The sequence below is a fragment of the Chiloscyllium plagiosum genome, chromosome 17 (genome assembly GCF_004010195.1).
Source record: "Chiloscyllium plagiosum isolate BGI_BamShark_2017 chromosome 17, ASM401019v2, whole genome shotgun sequence".
NCBI lineage: Eukaryota > Metazoa > Chordata > Chondrichthyes > Orectolobiformes > Hemiscylliidae > Chiloscyllium > Chiloscyllium plagiosum.
In genome coordinates, this window is record NC_057726.1 from 46,488,065 (window position 1) to 46,507,525 (window position 19,461).

The 19,461-nt window shown below is 37.4% G+C and overlaps 1 protein-coding gene across 9 annotated transcripts in view; it reads left to right on the top strand.

Annotated features, from left to right (window-relative positions):
* fto (FTO alpha-ketoglutarate dependent dioxygenase) overlaps positions 1-18,159 on the top strand; it is a 416,196-nt gene extending 398,037 nt beyond the window's left edge. For all 9 annotated transcript variants that reach the window (XM_043706996.1, XM_043706995.1, XM_043706999.1 and 6 more), the window contains one exon: positions 18,031-18,159. Coding sequence is in view for 2 of the 9 variants with exons in the window: in XM_043706994.1 (XP_043562929.1) it covers positions 18,031-18,050 (20 nt within the window). In the remaining 7 variants the exon portion in view is untranslated. The remainder of the gene's footprint in view (positions 1-18,030) is intronic.
* Positions 18,160-19,461: the final 1,302 nt, after the last annotated feature.

Consider the following 19,461-nt stretch of genomic DNA (forward strand, 5'->3'; position numbering starts at 1 on the left):
GATGATACAATGTATATGGAGGTTGGTGGGGTGGTAGGTGAGGACCAGTGGGGTTCTGTCCTGGTGGCAATTGTAGGGGCGGGGCTCAAGGGCGAAGGAGCGGGAAGTGGAGGAGATGCGGTGGAGTTTCAAAGGCAGAGAAGCGGGAAGTGCTCCACCGCATCTCCTCCACTTCCCGCTCCTTCGCCCTTGAGCCCCGCCCCTACAATTGCCACCAGGACAGAACCCCACTGGTCCTCACCTACCACCCCACCAACCTCCATATACATTGTATCATCTGTCGTCATTTCCGCTGATTTCTTAGCAGCAAACCCAAACAAGCAGACAAAACATGTCCAGAAACCCTAGCCACTCTCCCCTGCATCAAAGACATCTTGGAAATGACTGCCAGACTACTCTGACCCCTTTGGCATCATGGTAGCCCACAAACCCACCAACACACTAAAACAGCAGCCAATGAACTTGAAAGACCCTATACAGACAATGAGCAAACTAATGTCATTTACAAAAATACCGTGCAAGGATTGTAAGAAACACTACATTGGACAAACAGGCAGAAAACTAGCCACCAGGATACATGAACACCAACTAGCCACAAAAAGACATGACCCTCTCTTACGAGTATCCTCACATACGGACGAGGAAGGATACCACTTCGACTGGAACAACACATCCATCCTAGGACAAGCCAAACAAGGACATGCACGAGAATTCTTAGAAGCATGGCATTCCAGCCGGAACTCTTATCAACAAACACATTGAGTTAGACCCCATCTACCACCCCCTGAGAAAAGGAACTGGAAGTGACTTTACCATAAGAAATAAGATCACCACAGGAAAGGACATCACCAACCCAAAGAAATCCAAACATATAAATAGAAAGCAGGAATTTTCAACATTGCTTCGCCTGAGGCCCACTGAAGATGTTACCTAGTAGGGTAACGAAACCTCTGGAGTTGAACCTTGCAGCTCAGCGAGCAAACCTGCATCCAAAACCTCAACCTGAGCTACAAATCTTCTCAAAACTCGCTAAGATGGTGTAGCATTTAATGTAGTTAAGAAGCCTGTTTATTTAACAAAACCCACCCATCATAAACAATCTGTCCTTGAAACCCAAATGAAACTTGGCTTAGGAACAGCTAGAAAAAATACGCAGCAAAACACTTGTTTACAATCTAACAAATATGTTAACCCTTTGAGCTCTTTGAGTCTTTGCAAATTGCCGTATAGAAAATTTTAACAGTGATATTAAACTAGGAAATTTGAAAATAAATTGAGTAAAATTGGGTAACATGTTTAATTTCCCAGACGCAAGGAACATATTTTGGCTTTAACCTTTCTAAAAATGCTGCTTGCAAAAGTAAGCTGTAAAATTACTATAACAATAAATCAGAATAAAGAACTTATCTCAAGCAACATATTATTAATGACATCTGTTTCATTAACATGAAGGATAAATGCAAAACATCTTATAGATCATATATATGTGGATATAAAACAAAAGCAACCTGCCTGTTCTCGTACTTCAGACCGATTAAATATATCTTTATTTGTCAGCTTAATATTTGGAGCACTCTTATCTTTCCTTTAATCAAGCTTTGGAAACATCCTATCAATTACTGAATATCCTGGTAATTTCTTATCTGTGAATAGTCGCAGGACTAGTGTCATGTTTTTCTGTGGTGTTATGAGGGTTAACTTCTCTTTGTCTGTATGCACTGACACAAATCCAAGATCAGACAAAGTTGGGAAATGGTTCAAATTATATCTTAATATCGAAGGACAAAACTGTTTTAAAAATGGTTTTGGACATGCCTTTGCTTACTTTTAGTTTTCATCAAGCCAAAATGAATGAGTTGAAGTTGTCTACATTTTTGACAAGCTGCATTGATTACAGTAGATACAGATCTATTTGCCTGTCTGCACTTGCAGTCAGCCGATATACATCAGTTTAATGTAAATTGTCTTTTTGTGCCAAATCCTGTGCAGTTTTGTGGTATTAAAATACAAGTTTTCATTAGTTTTCTTACTTTAATCTTCTTCCTACTATTTTTGTACCTCCCATACATGTTAGTACCAATGAAAATTCTTACATTCACATATATTCTCCTGAGGAAACAGGTTGGTTTGAACGGTAGGTTTCATCCCAAGTATTTACAGTGATGTCGTGTTGATATGTTGAAGGTGCATACTTAATGAAGGAAATGCTCATACCTGATATTTCATCATGACCTAAAAATAATGAAACAATTTAAATCAACTAGAAGAAATATTTCTATTCAAAGACACATTGTTAAGAATAATTTAATCTTCCCTTTCTCAATCGTATGAGACTAAAGTCCATGCTCTTTGCTCTGTTCTCTATCACCTTTTTTTTCACTTTATAATATTGAGCTTCAGGTTGGATTTGCTGAAGCATATGAAGTGGTAGTGATAACCACACCCAATGTTTCTCGTGCTTTCCATCAATCATTTATTTGTGTGATTTCTGTCAAATGTTCCAGTGGAGGGTGAAGTACCAGAAATATAAACTGTATTTGAACACTGAAGCTAAGCTGACGGATGCTTGGTTGGAGAAGAAATTGTCCAAAACAAATAAAGATGAAAATGATAAGACCACTTTCAGCTCTTCTGTTCTAATGGCTTATACTCCACACCATTAAATGAAAGAAAGACAAACTTGTAGTTTGCTCCAACTTAAACACTTCCCAAAGATTTGCATCTATATTATAATCCAAACAGCCACACATGAGACTTCACACTAAATCTTATCTAAATATCACCACACTTTATATCAGTGCTTGGCTGTGCTATTTACTAGGGGATTAGAATCTTACTTAAGAGATACCCAATGCATTTGAAACACTTTGAAACATATTTTCACTCAACTGTTGATGTAAAAAAGACAGCCTAATGAGCACTGCAACACTAGTCCAAGTATGTACATGTGCACTTTATATTAAGCTAGATGTTTGAAACATTTCAACTACACAACAAAAATGTTTCTGATCCATTACTCTCTAATTCACTCAGGACTCCAAGGTTTGTTGCATTTTAGTGCTATTTAACTTCCTAAGGAGACAGAATGTGGACAGCAATTGTCATTCTGAACTCCATGATTTAACTCTCATAGTCCACATAAGCTTAGATGCCCTTTAATCAGCCATTATTTATATTGTAAACATTTATCTAGAGCACATTATTATCGACCAGATCAAACCCCCTCAAAGTATATTAAGAAGATTGCCTAGACCCTAACTTTTTCTTATGTTCATGGCAATTTCCAGACGTTGTGTTCCAGTTGCAATTTGTGTGGTCAAACTACTAGTCTTGAAGCAAACACACTTTATTCATACACTCTAGTTAAAATACAACAAAAAAAAGAAGAAATTGGAATAACCTAACTCTATTGAAAAACTTAACAGAATAATAGATTATTTAACTACTAAACAGTGACTGTTCAAATATAGTAACAACCCATAAACACACCCTTGGCAAAGGAAATTCAGTAAAATAGATTGTCTCACTGGCAATTCTCCAATCCAGGAGGAAAAACATCAAGAGAAAACTCAGAGAGCGTAGCAGGGAGAGATGCACTGCAGCTTCCAAACCTAGCTTTAAGACCCCAGCAACTGCTACTGAAAAACTAAAATTAAAAATCCTAACTCTGGAGGAGCTTGACCCTACCCATTCAGACTATTTTCATTAGACAAAAATTGCAATGGCCTCTTAAACTGTTCACTTAATTGGATTCAAGTAGATATGCTCTTCATCTGTGTCTTAAAACCTCTCTTCAAAAAAATGTGAGAAAAAATACACCTCTTAAAGCCATAGTGTCCTCACAATATCTAATTCAAAGGCACATTGGGATAGGGTATAGGCTCCAGTGTTGTGTAGGAAACCTAGAAATATGTTCAGCATGTCTTGTCAATAGCATTTAACTGAGCCAGCTCTTTTTCATTTTACTTATGGTTGATGTTAAATGTGTGATAGTAGTACAGTGTGAACCTCAACTCCAATCTTTTAATAAGTAAGTCTGAAGATTGGTTAAGTTCAGAATTGGAGATACGGTAATGGGTTTCATGCTGAAAGACTGAATCCCGTTTCAATGACAACATCCTTGATGTGCTGCTGCTGGAGCTGTGAGGAACTGGAAAGAGATACTTATCCTATAAAGACTTTTTGTTTGTTTTTTTGATTGTTGAATAAAAATGAGAAAAAGATGTTTCTTTAAACCAAGGAGACTATGTAAGATGATGTTTGTAGCTTTAACAACAAGTAGATGGTACGCATTGTGAGTTGTTTCTACACTATTGGCTTATTCAAGCAGTGAAGGAGTATTCCAGACTAATGGCTTTGCCTGTGTAGGTTCAGGGCAGTTTTGCCCAGAGATGCCTTTAAATGACTTTTCCATCAAGATTGATTTTTGTGGGCTCAGCATAGCAACAATCATTTGATTGGTTCCTGTGAAAATACAGCCTTGGGTATGGACAATAAAGCAGAAACGTATAGTCTGCAAAGAGAAAGCATGTACTTTTTTCTCTCTGTTTACTGTATGGAGAAGTAACAGAAAATCCAGAGAAGGTAGCTACTCTCCATCACCTTTCTCTGTAAGCTGTTCTCTCTGGAAATCCCCCTTGTTGAATGGAAAAGGAGAATAACCACATTCAGAGGAACAAGGGTGACTCTCCAACAGTGAATGAAAAGATGAACGATAATTGTATCCATAAGCTCTCATCACAAAGATTTGGAAAGCATCAGAAGAAAGTCGAAAGAAAGCAACTCATTGACATCTGTAATCTGAATTGGTGCCAGAACTGTGTTCATTTGCTTTTTTTTGTTCCTTCTCCACCCATAATGTCTGTGTCTTGTCTTGTCTGTGTCTTGTCTTGCCTCCTTGTGTATCTGCTTGTATGTGTGGGAGTTTTAAAAATGGGTATAGTTTACTTTATAGACTTAAAAGTTAGCCATTTATATTCCTTTTCTTTGCTATTGGTTAAAACAGTTTAATTGCAAAACATAGTTATTTTCTTGTTAATAAAATAAAACCTGATGTGTATATTCTTTTAACTCAGATTAGACAGTTAGGTAAATTGAGTTGTGCCTGTTCCTAATTGGGAGGAAAAAGCCTAATCCTGCAACAATCTGAGGCTGAAGGTGTCTGAGGACATCAACAACAGTTTGGGAAAGGTGAGCACAACTACATAGTTAGCTACGTACTGCTGTGAAAAGTCCCCTATTTCTCACCTGTTGTCTGCCTCTCCTCTCAGTCAACGCCTGGACTGTCTCATATTTTGATGCTACTCATGTAGGCAGAGCAGTAATTGGTGAAGTCCTCACATGGTCCAAAGTCAGAGCATTTCAACTGAGAACATCTCAGCACTCAGAGCAGGAATCGGTGCAGGGATCTCTGCATCTTATGAAGCCACAAAAGTGTCATCATGTAGGAGTGATAGGAAAAGATAAAACTTTGTAGCTTCACAAGCCAATGCATACGGGTTTATGAGAAAACCCTTTAAAAAAAAAACAAATTTGATTTGTTTGCACCTTTGCTTATCTTTCCCGTTATTGGCTACCAGGCCGTTGAAATGCATCTGCAGCACACCGATGACTTGTTTGAACATACACTAAATAGTCAAATAACATTGATAGTAGTCCTCTGGAGTTTTGTTGTCTTTTCTTTCAGATACCATTAGCCACCATTAAATTGCAGTATCACTTCTCTTCCAGCAGCCACCTCTTGTTCCACTTCTTTAAGGAACTTGGAAAACTACAAGATGAAAGCATCATGACAGCTCCTCATAATCATGTGTACAACAGCAGAAGTACTTTTGGTGGTTGCACAGATTGCAATGTGTGTGCAGTCGTCAACATTTTGGATCTATGAGAAGCCAACTAGAGATGCACACCCATGTGCACACTAACTCTGACTAACATTATCACTGACAATATTTGCATAATTGCCAGTTGTGGAAAAAAACACCAATAAGATTGCTATGAAATTCTTGCCCATAGACTGGGAGACCCCTGGACCAATTTCCATCCTTCATGTTTCTGTCACTGATGTATCATTCTGATCATTTAAAGCACAACGACTGTGCCTTCTGTCCATGCACTGCTACAGAAATATCTAAATGAATTTCCATACAGTAATATCTCCAATAAAGATTTTCATTAAACAGTTAATTATACAAAAACATAAAAGCATAATAACTAGAAAGAGGAGTAGACAATTAACCTCCTCGAGCCTTGAAAATATGATCATGGTTGGTCTCATCTCAGCCTCAACTCTACTTTCCTGTCCACTCTCCATAATTCTTCAATCCATTACAAATTAAAAAACAGTCCAGCTCCTTCTCAAATTTATTCAGTGTCCCAGCATCCAATGCACTCTGGGGTGGTGAATTGCACAGCTTCACAACCATTTAAGAGAAGTATTTCTTCTATATTTCTGCTTTAAATCTGTTACCCCTTGTCCTAAAGCTGTGACTTCTCATTATGGATTGCCCCACAAAGGGAAACCTTGGCTCTACGTCTACTTTGTCAATCCCCTTTAATATCTTGTATAGTTGTAATTATCTTGAGTTAGATCTCTTTTTCTTCTCCTAAAGTCTGGAGATTATTAAATTAAACTGCTCAACTCTCTTCATAAGACAAACCTCTCATTTCTGGAATCAATCTAGTGAACATCCTCTGAATTGCCTCTAGTGCAACTACATCTCTCCTTAAGTAAAGGGACCGAAACTCTTTGCAATACTCAGGGGCAGTCTCACTAATACCTTGTATTAACGCCTTGGGAAAAAAAACACTCAAGAATTTACAAAGTTTTATTTCTTTATCTAGTTTAAATCCTTTTTACACAACATTCTGTTTTTGCACAATGCTTTTTTGGAAAGAGAAAAGCATTGCAATGGTACTCCTGCCAATTGGATGGTGATGGTATAATTTATTAAATGTGTGATTTACACTTACAGCATTGTTCTCATAAAATATTGGAAGCCATAGTTTGTAAGCATCTACTATATGTGATTTTCTTTTAATATAGGATTTCAGAGATATTTAAAAACCAAGTACCAACTGAAATGAATGACTAGTTAGCAGTTTTACAATTCCGAACACATCTTGTAGCTTTATGAGCACTCAAAATCCTCTTAAAGCATGTCCAGCTTAAAGAGCTATTGCTTGGCTGAGCTTGCTGTATAGGAACAAAATCAACCCTTCGCATCTCTGTTTATTGCTTGACCCCAAAGTCCAATCCAAGGCTGCCTGAAATAAACTCGCTTTATCAGCCAAAGACTCCACCTTACATCTTCTATACTTAGTGAAGACAGGTTTGTGTTGTGTGTCAGGGTGGGGGGGGGGGGGTGGTGAGATGAGTTGTCAGGTCGAATCTTCAGATATTATCGACAAATATGACAGGTAATTTGTTCTGATGACAAGCTATAGTGCCATTGTAAAACATGGCACCTGAGAAGTATGCAGATATGTGGAAATCAGAGGCTATTGCTGCCCTTTGTTTATACCTTTTTTTTAAAACATGGCTTTCAGGTGTGTTTGTGTCTGTGAAAATGTGTTATGGTCGCTTTCAATTTAGAGTTTAGGAAACGCCATACCCTCAGGGCATCCTGCTTTGACATCATAAGCTTTGTGTCCAGTAGCAGACTTGATTGAAAAAGCTTGCTACTTGTGGGCTAGATAAAATCACTCAGATTTGGCTATTACAGTTACTATTCAACTGCATCACTTAGCCAACACACAGGTAAAGTTACTTTCTGCTCAATATAAACTATTGTAATTCTGCATTTTTAAAAAATATTTGCATTTAACAGAAATGCTTTCTTATAGAATTAATGATTTCCTAGAATATGTGATTACCTTGTGAACAGGTTTGCTGTTGAGTCAGTGAAGGAGCCGTCTGTGAGGGTCTGACTGGGAAAAGAGGCCAAAGACAAAGAATGAGTAATTGCAGGATTTTTTACAGCAAAGGAAGCCAAAGGTGCCTTGGGAATAGTCCAGTCTAGTGGAGGCTTTTCCAGTGAGGTAAAATAAAGGGGAAGGCCTGGGGTGGCAATCACTAAAGTGCCAGCAACATGAATATTGTATTGATGTTCAAGGGCCAGAAGGTCAGTTAGAGGAACATAGCAACGAGAATAAAGGGTGAACAGGCAGTACTCCAGTTATCTCCAATTGATCAAACTCCAGTATTGCAGAATGTCTTCAGGGACATGGTGACACCATCTGCAACATGATTACTGGGGAGATATATTCCAGTGGTGTGGCTGGCCATCCAGTGGTCCGAGGAGATTTACCAGGATGCTGCCTGGACTGGAGGGCATGTCTTATGAAAAAAGGTTGAGGGAGCTAAGGCTTTTCTCATTGGAGCGAAGAAGGGTGAGAGGCAGCTTGATAAGAGGTGTACAAGATACTGAGAGGCGTAGATTGAGTGAAGAGTCAGAGACTTTTTCCCAGAGCAGAAATGGCTATCATGAGGGGCCATAATTTTAAGTGATTGTAGGAAGGTTTAGGGGAATGTTAAAGGTTGGTTCTTTACACAGAGAGTGATGGGCGCGTGGAATGCATGCCAGCCGTGGTAATAGAGTCAGATACATTAGGGATATTAAAACGACTCTTGGATATGCACATGGATGATAGTAAAATAAAGGGTATGTAGGTTAGCTTGATCTTAGAGTAGGATAAAAGGTCAGCACACAACCAAGGGCTGAAGGATCTGTACTGTGCTGTACTGTTTTATGTTCGATGTTCAGTGTCCTTTGCAGCATTTCACAATCTTCAACCCACTTCTATATCAAACTAGTGATGAATAAACTTTTCAGGAGAGTGGGCACCTTCATAAAATGCACTATTGACAATGGGAGCTAATCCAAGTGAAAGGCTTTAGGGCTATTTTAGGTTTTTGCAAAATATAAAGGACCATTGACTGTACATACATGCCAATTAAAGCAGTGAGGGAGCCAGCCATGAGTTTTTGTTAACAAGCAAGTTTTCACTATTTGAACATCCAGACGTTCTGTGATTAGTGCATACTGCAGCTATGTGCGTGGCATCATGTGAGTATTCTCAGGCACGCCCAGTTGCAATATCTGTTCTAGCCCTATCTCATCTGGATTACTGATTCATATAGGAGACAAGGACTATCCATTAAGGAAATAGCTCATGGTCCATCAAACATTCACACTGTCAAGTGGAGGAGATATATAATGCCTGACGTACTTCCACCTGGGAAACCATAGTGAGAACCTAAGTCTGCTCAAGATTTAGTAGTCTTGACAGATCTACTGGTTCTTTTCAGTATGTACATGGTCCTGCATCTTTGATCATTGACATACAGTATGCACTGTACAGCATTAGCAGGAGGGAGGAGAAAAGAACTTATGGATGCTGACATGAAGGAGTTCATATATCTTGAAATGATGATTCAAGCAGTGACCCAGAGAAGGAGCATGAGGTTGCATGTGACCATGATGGCCATCAGAGACTGGATACTATTGAAATGAGGTGCCTGGCTTACAAGACTTTGCAACTGTGGCTTTACAAACTTCGACCAAACAGTAGTCTGGAGGTGCCATCTGACTTCTGCCCAACTCAATGAAGCATACATTTAAGACATCTGTAAGGCTCAATGCCATACGCATGTCTTAGAAGAGCCTCTGATTTGTTCAAGTGTCATGGAATTGCAGTCTCTTTTGATGTAAGATAGTCTGCAGTTCAAACATAAACATTCAAAAATCCTAGTATGCATTAAATGTTTAATGAATAGAAGGTGAACAAAATAACATTTCACATTACAAATGTAGCAATCTTTTATGATAGCCTGACAATGATTTTGTCTTTTAACAGGTACTATTCTATAGTTTTCCTTCTTACTGCCAGCTGGAGGCAGACTGTTAACCCTGGTATTCCATTGGTCCTGGTGTTCTTGGTGTGTATTGTCATTTGCCAGAAGACATGAAAGTCCTGGCATTGTGAGGGACTTCTGCCCTATGGCAGGACTTTCTCTGTTATCACAGCTTCCTGAGAAGGACATTAGAGGCACTGTTACAATCAGGAGCTTAGATACATAGAAACTAGGAGTAGGAGGAGGACATACAGTCCTTCAAGCATGCTGCCCCATTCAATAAGATCATGCCTGAATGCTATGATTCCACTTTCTGTACATATCTTTGATATCTTTAAAATGTAAAAATATTTCAGTCTCTTTCTTGAATATACTCAGTGATCTGACCTCTACGTCTTTCTGCAGTAGTGAATTCCACAGGTTAACCATCCTCTGAGTCAAGAAACGTTGCCTCATCTAAATCCGAAATGGTCAACTCCATATCCTGAGATTGTGACACTGGTGCTAAACTCCCCAACCAGGGAAGACATCCTCTCTTCATCTAGTCTTTCTCACCTTGTTAGTATTTTAGACATTTCAGTTAGATCTCTTCTCATTCTTCTACACTCTAGTGAACAGAACTTCCAATCAATCCAATCTCTCCTTATACAATAATCCTGTAATCTTCAGTATCATCTGGTAAACCTTTACTGCACTCTCTCAATGGCAAGTATATCCTCTCGTAGGTAGGGAGACCAAAAAAACTGTACACAATGCCCAGGTATGATCTTACCAAGGCTCTGTATAACTGCAGTAAGACATCCCTGCTTCTGAACTGAAATTCTCTACAATGAAAGCCAACATGCAATTTGCCTTTCAATTACTTGCTGCACCTGCATGTTTATTGTCACTGACTATTGTACAAAGGCACATTTGAACATCCACATTTCCCAATATATTACAATTTAAATAACATTTTTCTGTTTTTTACACTGAAATATATAACTTCACATTTATCCACATTACACTGTATCTGCCGTATGTTTGCCCACACATTTAGCTTGTCAAGATTACCATGAGAAGATCATCCAAATGCATGCAGCAGTTGTTCATCCAGATAATCTGTCCAAATACCGACCCCCGCCCCCTTAGTGGAGTTGAATGAAGGCTTGGTAAGGACAACAAATGCCTTCTCCACTTCTTAGAGTGGCAATGCCTGCCTACGGTAACTGGTAGTGTATGGTAGTATATGGCAATACAGGTTAGATTAGATTAGATTAGATTAGATTAGATTAGATTAGATTACTTACAGTGTGGAAACAGGCCCTTCGGCCCAACAAGTCCACACCGATCCGCCAAAGCACAACCCACCCAGACCCATTCCCCTACATTTACCTCTTCATCTAACACTATGGGCAGTTTAGCATGGCCAATTCACCTAACCTGCACATTTTTGGATTGTGGGTCTGAAGGAATATCCAGGAAGTCTCCTGCAACTGATGGATCCAATTCTCCATTAGAGATGAATTTGTAAAATATTACTGTTTGTTCAAAACAGTGGAATCTTGTGGCTTTATTCTTTTAGCAAGGCCCTGGATCTCACCTTTTGTCAATTTTAGAAAGAAAGGGTATTGGTCCCTAACCAAATTGTAACATGACCTGATCTGGGATATTTATATAAAGCATGTGGTCTGGTTTGGTACCATCACAGTTACCTGTAAAAATTTACACAGTTGTAATATCAGAGCTTGTACTTCATTAAATTACCTACCAGTAAATTGTAAGTAATAATCACTTGACACAATCCTTGCTTTGTGGTTGGTTGATTCCACTGGACAGGGTGTGGCAAATCAGGTAAGATGAAGCTGTAAATCATTGGCATTCATCACTTTTCTTGGTCTGATCAGCATTTTGATTTGGTTTTTGTTTAAAACCTTCCTGCATGTCAATTAATTAATATGCGTTTTCTACTGGGTGGTTCTGCAATTTAAATTGCAATCACATGCCTTTTTTTATGCTGAAATCTTTGTAAATTCTTCCGGGAACAACACTACAGCAGCCATTGACAATGACAACTTTATGCTGGAGGGGCTTTAATGATTTTGAATAGACATGTCTATTCTCACACAGCCTTTTAAAATTAGTGTTTTCTCTCAAGACTTCTTTCATGAATGGCAAAACATCTCAAGAAGAAGTAGCAAAGCAGTATCTCTAAATGGCTGTGCATCTAGTGTGTTTATAAATTAATCCCTTGCTTACAAGTGAGACAGGCATTTAAATACATAATTAGTGCTACAAACTATGGTAATTAACTTATTAAAGAAGATCAGCTAATGGCTTGCATGGTTGTTTCAGCTGCCCACTATTATTGTTGAAGATGTAGCTAAATATTATATCACTGCTAGGTGCTATTGCAAGGCAGATCTTCAATATTTATCCAGTTTATACTCTCCAGCAATTTCCTTGGCCTTTGAATTGATAAGTTTATTAATTTTTATGAAGGCTGAACACACTCTGATGCCTAATGCAGAATGCTGCAAACCAGAGAAGGTCACAGGCTTAAAGCTGGTGAATATGCCAAGCAATATTACAATAGCAACAGTAAATTAGGAAGGCAATCAAAGGCAATTACCCGTGATGAAAACTGTGTGCCTATTCAAATGCTGAAGTTAATTAAAGATCCCTTTTTCTCCCACAACAAATGGAGAAGGGGGATAGATCAGAATTATGGGCTGTGTCTAAGTTCATTACTGTGTTGAAGTGATATATTTCAGAAGGACTGGACTAGGGAAATTTGCATTTGAAATAAAATGTTTTATTTTCTAGGAAATCCCTCACACCTAAGTCCGGTTTGGAGATTACTGGATTAGTAAAATAACTCGCCTGCAAATCACAAGCCTCTGAAACTGAATGGGTCATGTTTTCCTGTATCAACATATTCTACTCTGTAGTTTTATTCATGTCTACGTAGTTTCATTATACAAGGAAATTACAGCAGAGAGACAAAATGTAAAATTCAAACTTCAGATTCATAGAATAGGTTTTAATCAAAAGGAATTGGCACCAGCATTTTTATTTCATGCTACATCTTGCTGACAATCACACATAATTCAATCATCCGAATCTCATCTAAAATGGATGAAAGGGTGCTTAATATAGCTGGCCCCTGCACGCACCAAAGTCAGCAAAGGCCACTTGTTTCAACAAGCAAACATGTGAGCAGAGCTTTAATTTCTCATCATTGAGGACAGGCCTGCCATTTTGATTTAACAACATAATTTAAAATCTTAATCAGTGCTGCACAAAAGAAAATGAGACCTTTTACATATTGTTACAGGTTCTGAGGCTATCGGACTCGATGAATTTTGAAACAGTTGGTGCTAAAAGGAAAGGCGAGAGGGTATTGAAATATCTTTCTTATCACAGCCTCTTAGCATTAAAATGTGACAGATTCATCAAAGGTTTTCTTCACCTTATCTGTAGTTGTCTGAAGGATATCACCACTGTGGAGATCTTGGAAGTACTTCTGTGCAGCATAAGTGATATTTTGATTGACACATCTTCAAATAAGGCTCTGAATAGCTTTCCATATTGGCCTCAAAATAATTCAGATGTCAAATTACATCCAGCAGACTCTCTGACTCCACTACGGATGTGAATACATTTTTTAAATATTTGGGGAAAATATTGAATTTTTGCATCGGGTCAAGGTTCATATATTTTACTAATAAAAGAGGTCACCAAGATGTTTGCTGATGAAAGACTGCAATGACTTTTGCTGTTTAGAATCATATGGGATGTCTTAGCAAAATAGACCCTCGTTGGGCTGACCTTTGTGTTGGTTTCAAATCAGGCTGTCCTGCAGTTCTTGACATCTTCATATTTTGTTACTGCTTGTCAGATTTACGTTAGCTTTCAGCAGGAACACAATTGAAACCTTTTCACACTGTCCGTGCTGTTAGCTAGTTTTGCCAGGTGCAGTTTAGTTTAACCTCCAGCACTACTTGTTCATTCTGACGATCGAAGGAAGGTGATCACTGATCCTGGTAAGGATAGAGGTATAGTCTACAGGGTGTACATTTTGCTTGGATTGTATTCTTTCTATGTCTGGTTTCAATATGTATTAGTTACAATTGTTAATATGTAATTGGAACTTCTGGATTTGTAAAATCGTATTTAGTTTGGGTTTCATATGATGTAGTTATGCATGGTCCTTAAATAATTTGCAGTAAACAACTTACTTATGACTGAATTAAATGTCTGCAATGGCTTGACTTGTTCCAATAAGCAAACATGTCAGCATTGTTTTAATTTCTTATTATTGAGCCATTGAGCCAAATAATCATTCCATTTAAAACAAACTGAAAATGTTGAATGTCTGAAACAAACAGAAAATATTGGAAACAGCTGGTCATTCAGCAGCTGTGGAGAAAACAGGTAGATTAACGTTTCAAGTGTGCGTGATATCTCTGTAGGCTTGAAATGTTAACTCACTTGTTCTTACAATAGATACTGACTGACCTGCCGTGTTTTTTAAGCCATCATTCAGTCAGATTTAAAATGGGTACACATCATTCCACGTTCTGACAGAGGTGCTGGGTTTATGTTGAGGTTCAGCAATGTTGAATTCAAATAGCACTTTCTCGCAATCACAACATCATAGTCATATTTGCATTATCTAAAGCATTAAATCACTTGATATTATAAATAAGGAAGTCACTGAATTAGCTGCAACAGCAATTTTCGTGCTTTAATTGACCTCATTGTCAATTGTGGTTAACAGCATATGCTATTTATAATCATAACCTATTAGACTAAGAAAATTAGCAAGATTCCTGCTCTGGTCAAAATTAGATGGGAGTACCTAGAGGGAATATGCAGGTAGATGTTGGTAAGGACAGGATTTAGTACTGTTATGACTGAACATTTTGCCAGCCCTTACTATTAAAGCCCATTCATTGGCAATTGTTTTTGGTTGAAATACTGGAAAGCAACTGCTACCATTTAAATGCCCTTTTAAATTTAGAGTAGGGGTTTCCCTATTGGTTGTGTGATACAGTTCTTCTATAACACAATGGTTGCATTCTTGTGCAATCCCATGTTGTAAAAACATCACACTTTAGAAACAGCGTTTAAAGTGTTACATCAAATTTGTGAAACGTGCATTATAGCAGAACGACCTGTATAAGAACACCATACAGTCTAATAGCAGGCTCTGCAGCTCAGACAATTCTGGGTTCTTGTCCCACTCCATTGTTAATTAGTGATAATAGGTAGGACAGCTGTTGAGGACTATCAGACAGTTTTCTGGGATTGGGAAGCGGAAAACAGTCGAGTTATGTCTTGAATCACTGTTACTCATTGCTTAAGGGTATGTCTGTTGGCTAATGGCACAATGGTGTTTGCCTAGGACACTGTCTGCAGTTGAGTATAGTCATGCAAACTGATACTGAAAGAATAGGCAGATGAGCAAGCTACTCTACCTGTAGAGCAACCACAGCAAAGGGCAATACAAAGGGAAGGTTAGTAATTCCAAACCCACTGTGTTCATTTTTATTTAAAAAATGTCATTGTACAGCAAACAGAAATGATGGGTTATAACTAGTGAAATCAGTTTGATGCCCAAATCAGTGAAGTAATATCACCAAAGGGATGTCCTGGTATTCTTTGTTAGCTTAAAAAAAATGCCATTTTTTTTTCTTGACACCAATGTTCTGTTAACAAATTTAATAGAAACAGCAATAAAGGTATTTTGGCTGATAAGTATTGATACTTAGATTCAAGGTTGCCTCCATAATTAAGTACATCTTGAGCTGAACTCTGAATTCACAATTGCACTGAATTAACCTTGAATTATCCATTTTTATTCAGTATGAATATTCAGTATCAAGTAATATTTGACATTTTAGCTAAAAAATGGGCTCAGTAATGTTTAAAAGAAATAGAAGAGTTTAAAAATAATACAGGATCATCCAGTTTCACCTCCACTCAGCATTTAACGACCTTTCACTCTTCCCGCTAATAAACCAGGAAACAATGACATTGGCCAAAGGCTTATCAAAACAAATATGTTTAAATAATTTGTCATAATATTTTCTGGTTGAATTGGTACAATATGACTTTTGACCTCTAGATATCTTTAGTAGAATTTGTTATGATGTAGTACTTAGTAAATGTACTGGTGGCAGCTTGCAGCAGAACATCAATAACTGCATTGACCTTTTTTTATTATATTGACAGGCTGTCCAGTTTGAATGTGTTGGATTCTTCATGTTGTGGTTAATTGCTTCCCCAAACGCACTGAGATGTGTAGCAAATTGTGGGGAGTTGTGTGGGATGCATGGGGATGACGGGGGTTTGAAATAATATAGAATAAATTTGTTAATTATAACTGTTAAGTAACAAGTCTCTTGCTAGTTATCAAGTGATGTTCGAAACACCATCTCAATACCAAAGATGCATTGGTTATGAAGGTTTTTATAACTGATAACATCAATGCACATAAATACTTTTTAATGGCAATTTTATAATTACTGTTCCTGTGCTTACTGAATAATTGCTGCTTGTTTAAGTATATAGTGGAACTTAACAGTAATTTCCTAAGTGTTGCTCTTCATATAAAAATAAAGCTCTCATTGATGGTTCCATGCTGCATGCTTAAATAATGCTATTCTATTTGCACTTTTAATCAAACTGAAGTGCCATACCATAGTTTAGTAATAATTAACTTCAGTTGGTTTGCTGAAGTACATTGCGACAAAATAATCTGAGAAATTGTGTCATGTATTATCCTCAAATATGAACTTAATTTTATTTTAACATTTCTCAATGTTAAAGTTTGGAAGTGCTGGACTCAGTGCAATGTCAGATAACTCATTTCAAAATGATTTGGATTGGATTAGCTTTGATGGACCACAACCAGACACTAGTGGATTATATTTGTGCTTCTACCTGTAAACTAGAAATAAAAACTCCGTCTTTAAAAACTCCATAAGCAGCAATGTATTCGAAATAGATGTTTGCATATTTCACATCACTCTATGTATCAACTACCTGTAATAATCTAATTTGACAGCAAGTAAGTGCATGAAAATAATTAAGCTTATTTTATGCCTCAGTTTTTTTGGGGCAATTGTTTTTTATGTCAAATTATTTTCTTATTGCTAATTTTCAAAATATTGTACTGAAGATTAAAATTTCATTTTGCTATTGTCTTCTTTTTAATGCTACTAAATAGGACTGGAAAGTTATTTAAAGACTATTAAATTTTGGCCAGTCTTGAACATTGAATCTGTTGGATCCTACTGGTCATTTTGCATTCAAGATCACAGGTTTATTTATTTTGCTGTATTAAAATTTAATCAGTATTATAGGAACAGAGTGTATATATCTGCCTCTGCACACATCTTGAGCAATATTGTGAAATATTCTAGAAGTTACCAATTTGATGTAAAATCTGGACTGTTGTAAAGCGTCATAAAGACAAGATGTTTTTTGAGCAAACTTTATTTTTATGTTTGTTGGAGATATTAATAGAAGGAATTAAAGATATGTTTGGGCAAGATGTTATATGTATCTGAGAGTTAATGAGATGTTAAAAAGATGTCAATTATTTGTAATAGAAAGATTTGTGAAATACACTAATGGAATATAATATGCTATGGACGCAGCCATTTTATGCAATTGTAGCAATGTTGTGGGTCCTGGGTACATCTATTTGACTGTCAGTTTCAAAAGAAATGAATAGAGTAGGTCAAATTTTGATCATGAATTCTTGCTCAAAATTTAGTTTTTTTTATAATTCCTACACCTCGTATATATAGCAAAAATGTTAGGTCAGTACCTTATGTACTCTATCAGTATACTTTATCAGTGAGACATGGTTAACATACCTGCTATGATGCTTGCGTTAAGGGTACATTGCACCTGTTCAAATGGGATTTGATGGAAAAAAAAGTATGAAGTACCTTGACCACACTTTTTTCTGTTTTAAGATGGGATACAAATACAAGTTTTTGTTGTGTAAACATTGCTGTTCCAGTGATCTGGTTAAAAGTGATAATTAATCGATGAAAGTTTGGACAACTTTGGAAGATATGTTGCTGTGTCCCTTTTTTCTTCCTAGGAGGTTTTCCAACATGAATGAGGTATGACTATGAATTATTCCTCATTATGTGTCTCTGGATTTGTTACAGATGGAGACATTAAGAGCTGATTTCCAAACGTCTTTCAGATTCCTTGGCTGAGATAATCCAGTCTATCCAGATTTCTACTTGCTGCTTCAAGTCAACATTTTCATTCTAATAAAAGTTGGATACAAAGAGGCAAATTGTCTGTTTGGTTATTGGTTAAAAATAGATTTTAAAAATTAAACTTAGGCGAACTCAACATTTGTTTTATTCTGAACCAACTGATGAACCTGTATGTCCAGGATGAGCCAAGGACAAATGTAACTGGATGGATTTCTAAATTTGGTTAAACAATTGAAATCAGTTACACTCCAAGGTCCAATAATTTATTAATGCCTTTCTGGACTATGAGTGGAAGGCGGATTAGGAAGTCCCTGAAATAAATGCTTTGGTGGATTTGAATAAGAAAAGATCCAGCCAGGGACAATGTGTTAAATCTATAAGAACATAGATGTAGGAGTAGAAGTAGGTCATTTGTCCCATTGATTCTGCTCTGCAATTCACTGAGATCATGGCTAATGTGATAATCCTCAACTCTATTTTCCTGCCTTATCCCTGTAACCCTTGATTCCCTTACTGATTAAAAATCTGTCTGTCTCAGCCTTGAATATGCTTAACAACCCAGCCTTGACGGTGATCTATTTTAAATAATTTCACAGATTCACAGCCCTCTAAGAGAAATATATCGACCTTATTGTAATCTGAAATGGGCGAACCGTCACTCTGAGATGATGCCCTCTGGTCTTAGATCTCCCAGAAAGGGGATGCAACATTCTGCATCTGCCCTTTCAACCATCATTAGAAGCTTATATTTTTCTTATCACTCTTCTAAACTCCAGTGAGTACAAGCCCAACCTACTCAATCTTTCCTCAAAAGAAAATCCCTCCATTCCCAGAATCAATTTAGTGAAACTTCTCTGGGCTGCCTTCATTGCCAATATATCTCTGCTTAAATAAGTGGACGAAAACTGGTCATTGCATTCTAGGTCTGAATAGTGCCTTGTATAATTTTAGCAAGACTTCTCTATTTTTATACTCTATTCTGGCCAACTGTTCATTTGCCTTTTCTGTTACAAACTTATGGAACTTGCTTGCTAGCTTTCTGATTCATTCACAAGGACCCCTAAATCCATCTGTGCTGGAGCTTTCTGCAATCTTTCCCTATTTAAATAATATTCAGGTCTTCTACTATTCCTGCCAATGTGTATAATTTCATATTTCTCCACGTTATATCCTATTAGCCAAGATTTTGCCCACTTACTTATCGCTCTGTAGACTCTTTGTGTCACTCTCATGACTTGCCTTCCCACCTATTTTTGTGTCATCCACAAACTGGATAATAGTATCTTCACTACTAACATCCAAGTCATTAATATATCTTCGAGGAGAAAGTGAGGACTGCAGATGCTGGAGATCAGAGCTGAAAATGTGTTGCTG